The sequence below is a fragment of the Cetorhinus maximus genome, chromosome 12 (genome assembly GCF_964194155.1).
Source record: "Cetorhinus maximus chromosome 12, sCetMax3.hap1.1, whole genome shotgun sequence".
Classification (NCBI taxonomy): Eukaryota; Metazoa; Chordata; class Chondrichthyes; order Lamniformes; family Cetorhinidae; genus Cetorhinus; species Cetorhinus maximus.
This window is the reverse complement of record NC_135890.1, coordinates 74,344,977-74,358,702: the sequence shown is the minus strand read 5'-3', so window position 1 is coordinate 74,358,702 and position 13,726 is coordinate 74,344,977. Positions and strand designations below refer to the sequence as shown.

Sequence of the window (13,726 nt, the reverse complement as noted above, 5' to 3'; positions counted from 1 at the left end):
ACCCGGCCAATCTTTGTGTCATCCACAAAGAGACAAGAGTCAGAGACTTTTGCGGAAGGTCCGGGAATAAGGGAATTGCCTATCAGAAGTTCAAACATCCCAGGCAGTTCCCACGGAATCAGTGCGTCGGAACTTCTTCGGTGTGCCGAAGGGCATCTTGAGGGGTACGCCTGGTCTCCGACGATCCGGAGATTGGACGATCTGGGCTATAGATTTGCAGGCTAGCACAGTTGGATGGGAGGGGAAATGGGACGTGGGGGCCAGTTGTCATGGAGAGGGCGTCATCCAAAGGTAGAATCTGCTATTTCATTAACTCTACCCCCAATCCTATGAGGAAGAAAACCTGGAAAACATTTTTTTAACCCAAAGATACCCGGCAGGCTGTTAGAGTCAGATTGAAGCTGAAGCTAAATCTACTCAATCCATGTAAAACTACAATAAACGCTGGTTCCAAGTCCTTCCAGCAACTCCACTGTAGTGATGTCACAATAGAAGCCACGCCCCATATATGCGCTGATTGGCTATTCCGTTTTAAGAGTTATGCGACAATTTATGTAACGTTGATTGGTCAGATTCCTTCCCGGAGGGCGAGCCACTCAAAACCCTAAACGTTGATTGGCTACATTGCTATCAATTAGGCGATAGGGCGCGGAAAAGTGATAGAGGTTCCATGATGATTGGCTGTGGTTAAGCTGCTGAAAGGTGAAAGGATGGCGGATGGTGAGTTATGGAGGGTGAGTGAGTGGGGGCCTGGTTTGTGGCTCGGACAATGCGTCAAGTAGTAGAATAGACCGTAGGTTTACACTCTGATTTTCAGGGAAGTGGATAGCGTTCTGATGTTTGTTTTATTGGTGAACATTCAGTGCAAAGATTAAATCACCTGGTTTCTCCATACAAGTAACAAGAATAAATTCAAAATGTGCTCGCATCTGATTGAAAATGGACCTGCTTTAGGTTTAGGACGTTCTTTGCACACCACTGAAACGGGATAGGATAGAATTCGAGAATCAGATGAACTAAATAATTTTAATTCCAGGTATTTTTATAAATAATTTTAGCTGTGGTGAAAAGCTCTCAGTGTTAGGATAGCATATTGGGTTATGTTGTGTGTGTTGTTGAGCCACTTTTAATGTTCTTACAAAAATCCGTTGGAATAAATCTCTAATGTTATTTTGCAGAAGTTCGGCTGTTCTTCTGAAGTCAGGACTGCGCGCATTTACTCAGGCAGTATTGGCCCAATGCAATTCAGTAGTGCATTCGTAGAGTTTGAATTCTGGTTCTATTGCCTTAAAAAGTGGTTTATGGGGGGCGGGGCGGGAGATGGTGGGGAGTAAGGCAAGGCAGCATTCTTGCCCGCCCCCCGGACATACGGTGTTTCAGATATCCTGAGATTACTTTCTTTTGAAGTCCTGCTTTTTAATCTCTTTCCTAGCTCTCTCAAATCGGCTTTCAGGACCTCATCCCTCTTTCTACCCATGTTGTTGGTACTGATGTAGACCACAACCTCTGGCTGTTCAACCTCCCTCATAAGAATGTCCTGCAGCCGCTGGTGACATCGTTGACTCTGGCACCAAAGAGACAACATACTGTTTTGGAGTCACGTCTATGGCTGCAGGAATGCCTGTCTGTTCCTCTAATTATTGTACTCCCTACCACTTTTGCTTTCCACTCTTCCTTCCCTCCTGCGCAGCTGAGCCACATGTGGTACCACAGACTTGGCTCCGGCTGTACTCTTCTGAGGAACCAGCGCCTTCACCAATATCACAGATCCCTGAAGGTGGAAGGGCATGTTAGTGGGGTGATGAAAAAGGCATATGGGACACTTGCCTTTATCAATCAAGGCATAGATGACAAAAGTAGGGAGGTCATGTTGGAGTTGTATAGAACCTTGGTGAGGCCACAGCTGGAGTACTGTGTGCAGTTCTGTTTGCCACATTATAGGAAGGATGTGATTGCACTGGAGGGGGTGGTGAGGAGATTCACCAGGATGTTGCCTGGGATGAAACATTTAAGCTATGAAGAGAGGTTGGATAGACTTGGGTTGTTGTTGGAGCAGAGAAGACTGAGGGGCAACCTGATCGAGGTGTACAAGATTATGAGGGCATGGACAGGGTGGATAGGGCGCAGCTGTTCCCCTTAGTTGAAGGGTCAGTCACGAGAGGACACAAGTTCAAGGTGAGGGGCAGGAGGTTTAGGGGGGGATGTGAGGAAAAACTTTTTTACCCAAGGTTGGTGACGGTCTGGAATGCGCTGCCTGGGAGGGCAGTGGAGGCGGGTTGCCTCACATCCTTTAAAAAGTACCTGGATGAGCACTTGGCACGTCGTAACATTCAAGGCTATAGGCCAAGTGCTGGTAAATGGGATTAGGTGTTTCTCACGTGTCGGTGCAGACTTGATGGGCCTCTTCTGCACTGTGAGATTCTGTGAATATCTGAAAAATGTTTGTGTTCTGTCAAAGTCTCCCTGATGTCGCTGCCAATCTTGTCATTACAGCCTCCTCGGGTGTGCGATGATTACCGGAGTGAGTGGAAGCACTGCCAAAGTCTGGGGAATCTCTTTCATCACTACTACACATATGGAGAGTTGCCCTCGTGTAAACAGTGGAAGAAAGATTACAACAGTTGTATGGAATGGGAAAAACTTAAGTCTGACGAGGCTAAGGTGAGATTTGTGAAAATAAGCTGTCTATTACGCATTCAATACATGTGGATTTAGCTAAATAACTTTCGGAAACATTTTGTCTTATTCTCTGATGTTGTTCTCCTCTTCTGAAGGCAGTGACTTTTGCTTGATACAGGTATACAAGCAGCTGTGGCCATCCAGTTAAGTAACCATTTTTAATGTGGGAACTTTAGTAATGGGTGTTTCTATTGGAAGCCTCATTGCTGAGACTACATCTTTATCTCCTGATGTTTAAATGCACATGTCATTCAGGGGGCACTGAATGGTCTTAGGTAGCATAGAAAAGCTACAGCATAGAAAGAGGCCATTCAGCCTGTCATGTCTGTGTTGGCCAAAAAGAGAAAAGAAACCAGCCGCTCATTTTAATTCCACCTTCCAGTACCTGGTCTGTAGCCTTGCAATTTACAGTACTTCAGGTGCAGATCCAGGCACCATGTAAATGAGTCGAGTGTTTCAGCCACAAACACCAATTTGAGCAGTGAATTCCAGACTCCCACCACCCCCTGGGTGAAAATCCTTCTACCAATCACCTTAAATCTATGCCCCCTGGTAATTGACCTCTCAGCTAGAGGAAACAATTCTTTCCTGTCTACCCTATCTAGGCCCCTCATAATTTTGTACACCTCAATTCTCACTCCTCTGTTCTAAGGAAATCAACCCTAGCCTATCCAGTCTTTCCTCATAGCTGCAATTTTCAAGCCCTGGCAACATTCTTGTAAATCTCCTCTGTGCACTCTCCAGAGCAATTATGTCCTTCCTGTAATGTGGTGACCAGAACTGTGTACACAATTCCAGCTGTACCCTAACCAGCGTTTTATACAGTTCTAGCATTACGTCCCTGCATTTGTATTCAATACCTTGTCTAATAAAGGAAAGCATTCCTTATGCCATCTTTACCACCTTCAGGGACATGTGTTCATGCACTTCAAGGTCTCTCGCTTCCTCTACCCATCTCAATATCCTACTGTTTATTGAGTGTTCTCTTGCTTTGTTTGCACTCCCCAAATGCAATATCTCTCTTTTTTGGATTAGGTTCCATTTGCCACTTTTCCACCCACTCAACTGAAACAGCGATATCATTCTGGAAACAACAGCTATCCTCTTCACTATTAACTACACAGCCAATTTTTGTATCATTTGCAAATTTCCTAATCATGCCTCCCACATTTAAGTCCAAATCATTAATATATAGAACAAACAGCAAGGACCCCAACACTGAGCTACTGGAAACTGCTTTCCATTTGCAAAAATATCCACCAACCATTACCCTTTGTTTCCTGTTGCTGAGCCAATTTTGGATCCAACTCTCCCCCTTCATCCTATGGGGTTTCACTTTTCTGACTAGTCTGTCATGTGGGATCTTGTCAAATGCCTTACTAAAATCCATGTAGACAACACCCCCTGCATTACCCTGTTCAATCCTTCTAGTTACTTCCTCAAAAAATTCAATTCAGTTATTAAGGCACAATCTTCCCTAACAAAATCATATTGCCCATCCCTGATCAATCCATGCCTTTCTAATTGACAGTTTATCCTGTCTCTCAGAATTGATTCTAATAAGAGCTTAAGAACTAGGAACAGGAGTAGACCATTTGGCCCCTCGAGCCTGCTCCGCCATTCAACAAGATCATGGCTGATCATCTTGTGTTTCAATTTCCAGATTGCCTGATAACCATTGATTCCTTTGCCTAACAAGAATCTGTCTACCTCTGCCTTAAAAATGTTCAATGACCTGCCTCCTCCACCTTCTGAGGCAGAATTTCAAAGAAATTTCAAAAAAATTTTTTTCGCACAACAGAAAAAAATTTCCTCTCACCTCTTTCTTTCTTAAAAGGGTGATCCCTAATTTTTAAAACAGTGCCCCCTAGTTCTGGACTCACCCACAAGAGGAAACATTGTTTTGACATCCACCTTGTCAAGGCTGTTCAGGATCTTGTATACTTCAATCAAATCACCCCTCACTCTTCTAAACTCCAGTGGAAACAAGCCCAGTCTGTCCAAACTTTCCTCATAAGACACCCCACTCATTCCAAGTATCAATCTAGTAAACCTCCTTTGAACCGCCTCCGATGCATTTACATCCTTCCTTAAATAAGGAGACCAAAACTGCACAAAGTATTTGAGGTGTGGTGTCACCAATGCCCTGTATAACTGAAGCATAACATCCTTACTTTTATGTTCAATCTCTGTCATAATAAAGGATCGCATTCCATTAGCCTTCTTAATTACTTGCTGCACCTGCATTCTAACTTTTTGCGACTCATGTACTAGAATGTCTAGATCTCTCTGCACCTCAGAATATTGCAGCCGTTCTCCATTTAAGTAATACTCTGCTTTTTTGTTCTTCCTGCTAAAGTGAACAACTTCACATTTTCCCACATTAAACTCCATTTGCCAGATCTTTTCCCACTCACTCAACCTATCTATATCCATCTGCAACCTCATGTCCTCTTCATAACATACTTTCCTATCTATCTTTGTCATCTGCAAATTTAGCTACCATGTCTTCACTCCCCTCATCTAAGTCATTGATGTAAATTGTAAGAAGTTGAGGCCCCAGTACAGACCCCTGTGGGACTCCACTTGTTACATCCTGCCAATCAGAAAAAGACTCATTTATGTATACTCTCTGCTTTCTGCCAGCCAGCCAATCTTCTATCCATGCTAATACGTTACCCACTACACCATGTGCTTTTATTTTCCGTAATAATCTTTGATGTGGCACCTTATCAAATGCCTTCTGGAATTTGCCCACCACTGAAGTCAAACTGACCGGTTTTTAATTTTGTGCTTATCCCTCACACCTTTCTTAAATTATGCTACAATGTTCGCAGACCTCCGATCCTCTGGTACCTTGCCTTAATCTAGTGAGGATTGGAAAATGATCCTCAGAGCATCTGCTATTTCCTCCCTGGCTTCCTTCAACAGCCTGGTATACAATCTATCTGGCCCTTTTGATTTATCCACCTTCAAGGATGTCAGTCCCTCCAGTACTACTTCTGTCATTATGCTTATCGTATCCAATATTTCACACTCCTCTTTGACTAGAATGTCTGCATCATCCCTCTCCTTAGTGAAGATGGAGACAAAGTACTCATTGAGAACCTTGTCCACATGTTCTGCATCAAAGAATAAGTTACCATGCACATCTCTAATAGGACCTACCCTTTCCTTAGTTATTCTCTTGCTCTTATTGTACTGGTAAAACATGTTTGGGTTTTCTTTGATTTTTACCTGTCAATATTTTTTTTGTATCCTCTATTTGATTTCCTAATTTCCTTTTTTATTTCACCCCTGTACTTTCCATATTCCTCTAGGCTTTCTACAGTAAGTCTTTTTGTAAGTTTTCTTTTTCTGCTTTATCTTACCCTGTATGCTTCTGGATAACCAGGGGGCTCTAGATTTGGCAGTCTGCCCCTGTTTCTTTGTGGGGACATGTCTACTCTCTGCCTATAGAATCTTGCTTTTGAACACATCCCATTTGACACTAATTTCCCTTCTCGTAGTTGTATCAATTCCACCTTTGCTAGTTCACCTCTTGGCTTTGTAAAATTTGTCTTCCCTCAATTTGGAACTTTTACTCCTGTTCTATCTTAGACCATTTCCATAATAATGCTAAATCTAATTGTACTATAGTCACCATCTCCAAAATGATCCCCACTGCTATTTTATTCACTTGCCTAACTTCATTTCCTAAGACTAAATCTAGAGTTGCACCCCTTTTTGTTGGGCTTGTTATGTGCTGGCTAAAAAAAATTCTCTTGAATGCAGTTCAAGAATTTTGTGCCCTCTGTGCCTTTCACACTATTTGTACCCCAACTGATATTAGGATAGTTGTATCCAACTATTACTGCCCTATTGTTTTTGAACTCTGAAATCTGCCTACATATTTTGCTCTTCTAACTCCTTCCACTATTTGGGGGTCTATAGCACACTCCTAGCAATGTAGCTGCCCCTTTTTTATTTCTGAGCTCAACCCATATTACCTCATTTGATGCTTCATTTAGTATATTATCCCTCCTCACAGCTGTAATTGATTCTTAACCAATAATGCTATACTCCCAGCATTTTTATCCCTCTCTTTATCCTGCCTGAAAGCTGTATATCCAGGAATGTTGAGTTGCCATTTTTGCCCCTCCTTAAGCCAAGTTTCCGTTATGGCGATGATGTCATGTTGTCATGTGTCTGTGTGCCCTCCGCTCATTGGCTTCATTTGCTATACTCCTTGTATTCACATATATACCTTTTGATACTGCCAAATTCCTATGCTGTACACTTTTTAACCTGTACTGCTTCTGTCTTTCAGAGTCATTTGCTAATTTTCCATCTCCTGTTCCCTGTTCTGAATTTGCCCTCTGGTTCCCAGCCACCTGCCAATCTAAAAACCTATCCCTCAATAGCATTAGCAAATCTCCCTGCAAGGATATTTGACCAGTTCTATTCGGGTGCAGACTGTCCAGCTTGTACAGGTCCCACCTTCCCCAGAACTGGTTCCAATGCCTCAGAAATCTGATGCCTTCCCTCCTACACCAGTTTTCCAGCCACATATTCAATCACTCAATTCTATTTCTATACTCACTAGCATGTGAGACTGGGAGTAATCCTGAGATTACTGCTTTAGAGGTCCTGCTTTTCAATCATCTTCCTAGCTCCTCGAAATGTGCTTTCGGGACCTCATCCCCTTTCCTACCTAAGTCACTGGTACCAGCGTGGACCATGACCTCTGGCTGATCACCCTGTTTCAGAAGGCTGCTCTATGACATTCTTGACCTGGCACCAGGGAGGCAACATGCCACCCTGGAGTGGTGTCATGGCCACATAAACCCCTATCTGTTGCCCTAACTAATGAATTCCCCCATGACTACTGCTCTTCCTTTCTTCTTCCTCCTCTCCTGTACAGCAGAGCTGCATGTGGTGCCACAAACTTGGCTCTGACTGCACTCCTCCAAGGAATCAACACCCTCACCAGTATCCGAAATGGAAAATTGATTGGGACTCCTGCACTACCTGCCTGGTTCTCTTGGATTGTTTGGCAGCCACCCATTCTTTCTGCCTCCAGAGTCCTAAGCTGTTGTGTGACCACCTCTCTATGCAATCCACGTAGCTGTCAGCCTCGTGATTTGCCACAATGACTCCAGCTGCCATTTGAGCTCTGAAACCCAGAGCTGAGTTTCTTCAGCTGGTGACACTTCTGCACATTTGGTCATCTAGGATACCAGTCGGGCCCACGACTTCTCTCATATTACAGGACACGCGTTCCACACGACTGAGCTGTCCTACCATGGCACCAATTTACTTTGGTTTACTTCATACTACTTTATTTAACTTGACTTTTACTTCCCTATTGCTTATATTTCTTACTTAAATCTAGGTAGCTACTTCTTTTAAAAAAGAATGCGTTTTTCTAATTTTCAGCTAAATCCTCCCTAACAGCGGCTTCTCACCAACCAATGAACTTCTGTTTCTCCTGTGAGGTCACTCATGGATTTTTTTTCAAACTCAGCCCTTTTTTGCAGCTTTTCAACTCCTGGTCCCTGGAAGCTGAGAGATGGGAAAAGAGCACCTCCCTCCCCTCCTCATTGAACTCCCTTACACACCAAAATTGCAGTAATTCTACTTTGTATAGCTGCACTTTGACCTTTTATGGAAATGGGAATTGCGGTTGACTGTTTGCCCCTCTAGCTTGGGACTGTTGGGGCAAGGAACTTTCAGGGATCCTTGTACTAACTACTGAAATATAGCTTCAAACTGTTGTTGTAGAAGAATTATTTGATTAGTATACAGAAACAGAAATAACGTTAAAACAACCTTGCATTTATTTGGCACCTTTCAGGATATCCCAAAGTACCTCACAACCAACAAAATACTTTTGGAGTTTGCTCACTATTGTAATGTAGGGAAACATGGCAGCCAGTTTGCACACAGCAAAGTCTCTCAAACAGCAATTAAATAAATGACCAGGTAAACTGTTTCTGTTTGAAGAGTTCATATTAATCAAGCCAACTGGACAACTGCCCTACTCTCAGTATTATACCAGGGCTCAAAAGGCTAAATTATGCAGATAAATTACATAAACATGATTTGTAGTTCCTTGTGTTTAAAAGGTTGAGATCTAACTAAGGCCTTAGAATACTAAAGGGATTCAACAGCACAGATACAAAGAATCCTCTGGTGTGGAATCCAGAACAAGAGGGCTTAATCTTAAAATTCGAGATTGCTTCATTATTTCAATTCTAAAATGTGCAGTTTTTCCATATGAAAACTCAAATTTCCACCTTTTATGTGGAAAAACTGCACATTTTAGAATTGAAATAATGAAGCAATCTCTAATTTTAAGATTAAGCCCTCTTGTTCTGGATTTCACACCAGTTTTAGTTAGGTCAGGGTATCTAGGACCATGGAACAAAGGAAAGTAAATGGAGTGAAGGAACAGATCAGCCATGATTTCACTGGGTAGAATGGTTGCGAGGCTGAAAAGTGATTACGGGATATGAATACAGAGTTAAATCTTCAGTGAAGCTGCGACTTTGGAGGCTTTCACTCCAAATTGAAAATGTGGATCAGAATATCAGCAAAAGCAGTTGACGTTGCACTTCTCTTACATTAAAGTGCTGGATAAGAAAGATAAGTAAAGACCATTAGGAACGGATGGAAATAATCAAATTCTCTTTGGAATATGTGGCTTCATGACACTGAATCATGTTGCAGAACTCGCATGTCACCAAGATGGTGCTCAGCTGAGGATGGTCACAAGTGCCATGGAATGGAAATGTCCACCTAGAGAGAATCTAACCATTTTCCCTTGATATTCAACAGCATTACCATCACTGAATCTCCCACCACCAACATCCTGGGCAATACCATTGACCAGAAACTTAACTGGATTAGTGCATAAATACAATGGCTACAGGAGCAGGTCAGAAGCTGGGATGGGCAATAAATATTGGCACTGCCATTGATGCCCATATCCCAAGAACAAATATAAAACAAGAAAATAATTTGACAAATGCCTGCCAGCAGAACTCCGCGAGTGGTATGAGGAGGAGTACAGGAACAGAAACTGTGGTTGGACCTAACTGGGTTTCAGATGACAAACTGTGTGCTTTGCCGTCATGGTTTGTTGTTCCAAGAATTGTTACAGCACAGGAGGCCATTCGGCCCATTGTGTCTACATTGGCTCTCCAAATGAGCAATTCCCTTTGTGCAGGGTTATGGGGAGATGAGCCTAATTCCCTTTTTGAATGCTTTGATTGAATCCGCCTCCACCACACTCTGTGTATTGCAAACCTTAACCTTGTGCTGTGTGAAAAAAGTATTTTCTCATTGCTTTTGCTTCTTTTGCCAATCACTTTAAATCTGTGCCCTCTTTTTCTTGATACTTTCAGGAGTGAGAACAGTTTCTCCCCATCTACTCAGTCCAGATTCCTCATGATTTTCAATCGGATCTCTTCTCAGCTGCCTTTTTCTCCATGGAAAACAGCCGTAACTTCTCCAACCTATCTTCATGACTGATGTTCCTCATCGCTGGAATCATTCTTGTGAATCTTCTCAGCACTCTCTCATTTTCACACCTTTTCTAAAGTGCCGTGCCCAGAACTGGACACAACACTCCAGCTGAGGCCAAACTAGTGTCTTGGTACAAGTTCAACATAACCCCCTTGCTCTAGTACTCTCTGCCCCTATTAATAAAGCCTAGAACACTGTATGCTTTAACTGCTCTTTCAAGCTGTCCTGCCACCTTCAATGATTTATGCACATATACACCCAGGTTCCTCTGCTCCTGCACACCCTTTAGAATTGTACCTATCATTTTATATTGTCTCTCCATGTTCTTACTACCAAAATGAATCACTTCACATTTCTCTACATTTAACTTCATCTGCCAACTGTCTGCTCAATCTACCCAATTGTCTATGTCCCTTTAGTTCTACACTATCCTTCTCCCTGCTCACAATGCTTCCAAGTTTTGTATCGTTTGCAGACTTTGAAATAGAGCCCTGTACACCAAGGTCTAGATCATTAATATATATCAAGAAAAGTAAGGGTCTCAACGTTGAACCCTGGGGAACTCCACTACAAACCATCCTCCAGTTTGAAAAACAACCATTAACCACTACTTTTTTCCTGTCCCTTGGCTAATCTAATATCCATGTTGTTTATATCCCTTTTTAATTCCATGATTTTTAACCTTGCTTACCTGTCTGTTGTTTTGCACTGTCAAGTGCCTTTTGGAAGTCCATGTACACATCATCAACCCTCTGTTACCTCTTCAAAGAACTCCCAACAAGTTAGTCAGACATGATTTTCCCTTAAGAAATCCACACTGGCTTTCTTTAATTAACCACATTTGTCCATGTGACAATTTTGTTCTGGATTATATTTCTAGATGTTTCCTCACCACTGAAATTAAACTGACTGGCGTGTAGTTGCTGGGCATATCTTTACACCCTTGTTCAAAAAGGATGTAATGTTTGCAATTCTCCAGTCCTCTGGCACCACTGCCAAGTCTAAGACTAAAAAATTATGGCCAGTGTCTCTGCAATTTCCACTCTCTCTCCTCAGTAACCTTGGGTGCATCTTATCTGGTCCTGGTGCCTTATAATCTTTAAGTACAGACAGAAAGAGGCAATTTGGCCTATTGTGTATGCACTGCCTCTGTGAAGGAGCAATTTACCCATTGTCACTCCCTGCACGTTCTTCTTTTTCAGATAATCCAATTCCCTCTTAAATGCCTCGATTGAATCTGTCTCTACCACACACTCGGGCAGTGCATTCCAGATCCCCACGACTTGCTGAGTGAAAGAATTTTTCCTCATATCTTCATTGCTTCTTTTGCCAATAACTTTAAATCTGTGCCCCCATGTTCTCGATCCTTCCGCCAGTGGGAACTTTTTGTTACAACTTTGTGAAAAGTTCCTGTCCAGTTCTTTAATATATGGTACAATTAGGGAAATATATTGTAGTATAATTGCAAAGTGTTTTGAATCAGAATATTGTTACTCTTACCCTTCACTCTAAACCCAGTCAGCTGTACTAAATTTCTTGATTGGAGCTTGGATTAGGGGATGGTACAATTGGCCTCTTATGTCTCTGGAACAGGGAAGAAAAAATGAGCTACAGTTCTTGCTCCTGATCTCAAGCTCCTTACAATAGTTTGTAAACAATAACTTGTACTTGAATAGCATCTTTAATTAATCTCCCAAGGTACTTCACAGCATCATAAAACAAAGTATGACACTGAGCCACATAAGGAGATATTAAGGCAGATGACCATAAGCTTGGTAAAGAGGCAGGTTTTGAGGAGGATAGCAAGGTAGAGATGCAGAAAGGTGTAGGGAGGATATTCCAGATCTTGAGGCTGTGGAGTGATTTTAAAATCAGGAATGCACAATAGTCAGAATTAGAGGAGCACGAGTGAGTGATGTGGGGCTGGAGGAGATTGGAGAGAGGGAGGGATGAGGCCATTTGAAAACGAGGATGAGATTTTGAAATCAAGACATTGGTTCCCAATGAAGCAATGTGGGTCAGCGAGCACAGGGGTGATAGGTGAATGGGACGTCGTACGTGTTAGATATGGGCAGCAGACTTTTGGACAACTGAGTTTACGGAGGGTACAGTGTGGGAGACAAGACGGTAGTGCATTGGGATAGTCAAGTCCAGAAATAACAAAAGCATGAATGTGGTTTCAGCAGCAGATGAGCTGAGTTGGGGATGGAAATGGGTGGTCTTAGTGATGGCATGAATATTTGGGTGGGAAGCTCATCTGTGATATGCAGTAAGATCAACGTGCTCCTTTATACAAAAGTTTCAGCTTTTAGCCAGATGATGCTGCAAATGTGGATCTAACTGAAAAATTGTTTTAAATTTACAGAAAGCTTTATGCCAGAGTGAGAAGAGAAGGTTAGAAGAACAAAAGAGGCACCTTCCAATCTGGAAGATGAGGAAGAATCCACCAGCTGAATGGCATCTGCCCCTAAGTGACGGAAAAGGGAAATAGAGTTGATCACGCCTGGTGTCACAAGCTTCTGGACAGTTGGGATATAGGGCCTGTGTAAGTTTGTCAACTCCTCCCTGATGTGCATCCCATAATAACATTGGATTTAAGAGAACCCAACTGGAAGTGGCGTTCTCAGCCTGAGGATCACCAGTTAACCTGGATGCACTTTCCTAGGAACTAGGAGAGGTGGTACACCTTCTGTCTTTCATCTGGTAATCAGAATGTTTATGTAACTGTCTCCATAGCACATCCTATTGCCATGTTGTGGTAAAGATCTGTGTTCAATAAATAAACTAACATTTTAACTATGGATTCTTAAAAAAATGCTTATTTTACACCTGTGATTGTAAATGCTCTTAGTTTGAAAGACGGTCAGAGAGCTGTCCAAGACTGACTTGAAATGGAGATTGAATAAGAGATTATCAGACACCAGTTTGTCTTAGGAGAGAACTGGTGTAAAAAAGGACACAGGCAAAGATTTTAAAATACATCTATCCTGAATTTCTGTGGGTGCCATTCCAATCTCATGCTGCAACTCTGTAGATCAGCTGAGCCTGGGAAGAAATTGTGAATAGGTGTTTATGCCACTTCTGAGACATCTACTGATCTCCATTCAAGTTTACAACAGGAAATTGGGAGAATTTCTGCAGAAGTTCAGGGCATTGTCTCCACTTGAATCAGTGAGATACTATGTGTCAAAGTTGAAGAGGAATTTGGAACTGCAATCTTTTTCTTTACCAGCACACTGGAAGGGTGAAAACATTGAGAAACACAAGTTTATGGAATTTCTGCAGGTCTATACAAGATGTTGCTTCTGATGTAAATTCCTAACAGCACTCTAGGTGTACCTGCAGGGGTGGCTGGTTCATCCCACCTTCTTGATGGCAAGGCCAATATTTATTGCCCATGATGCCACATCCCATGAATGAATAAATTAAATAGTGTAACACTAGGCACTATTATTCCATGAACAGGAAACAGCTACAACTGAGGGGAACTCACATCCTGATAAGTCTACTGCAGTGACTCCTGGAAAGGAGAAAAATT

At 42.3% G+C, this 13,726-nt stretch overlaps 1 protein-coding gene across 1 annotated transcript; it reads left to right on the top strand.

Moving 5' to 3' along the window:
* Positions 1-617: 617 nt before the first annotated feature.
* c12h22orf39 (chromosome 12 C22orf39 homolog) lies at positions 618-12,989 on the top strand. Its single transcript, XM_078553887.1, has 3 exons — positions 618-734; positions 2,494-2,661; positions 12,554-12,989. Exons 1-3 carry the CDS (start codon positions 711-713, stop codon positions 12,677-12,679), a joined length of 318 nt encoding a protein of 105 aa, XP_078410013.1. The 5' UTR covers positions 618-710; the 3' UTR covers positions 12,680-12,989.
* The last annotated feature ends 737 nt before the right edge of the window (positions 12,990-13,726 follow it).

Excerpts from the sequence above, each read along its gene's own strand:
- c12h22orf39 (XM_078553887.1), top strand. The coding sequence starts at position 711 with ATGGCGGATGGTGAGTTATGGAGG. Across the intron at positions 735-2,493 it reads CGGATGGTGAGTTATGGAGG|CCTCCTCGGGTGTGCGATGA; the intron begins GTGAGTGAGTGG and ends TTGTCATTACAG. Across the intron at positions 2,662-12,553 it reads TTAAGTCTGACGAGGCTAAG|AAAGCTTTATGCCAGAGTGA; the intron begins GTGAGATTTGTG and ends TTAAATTTACAG.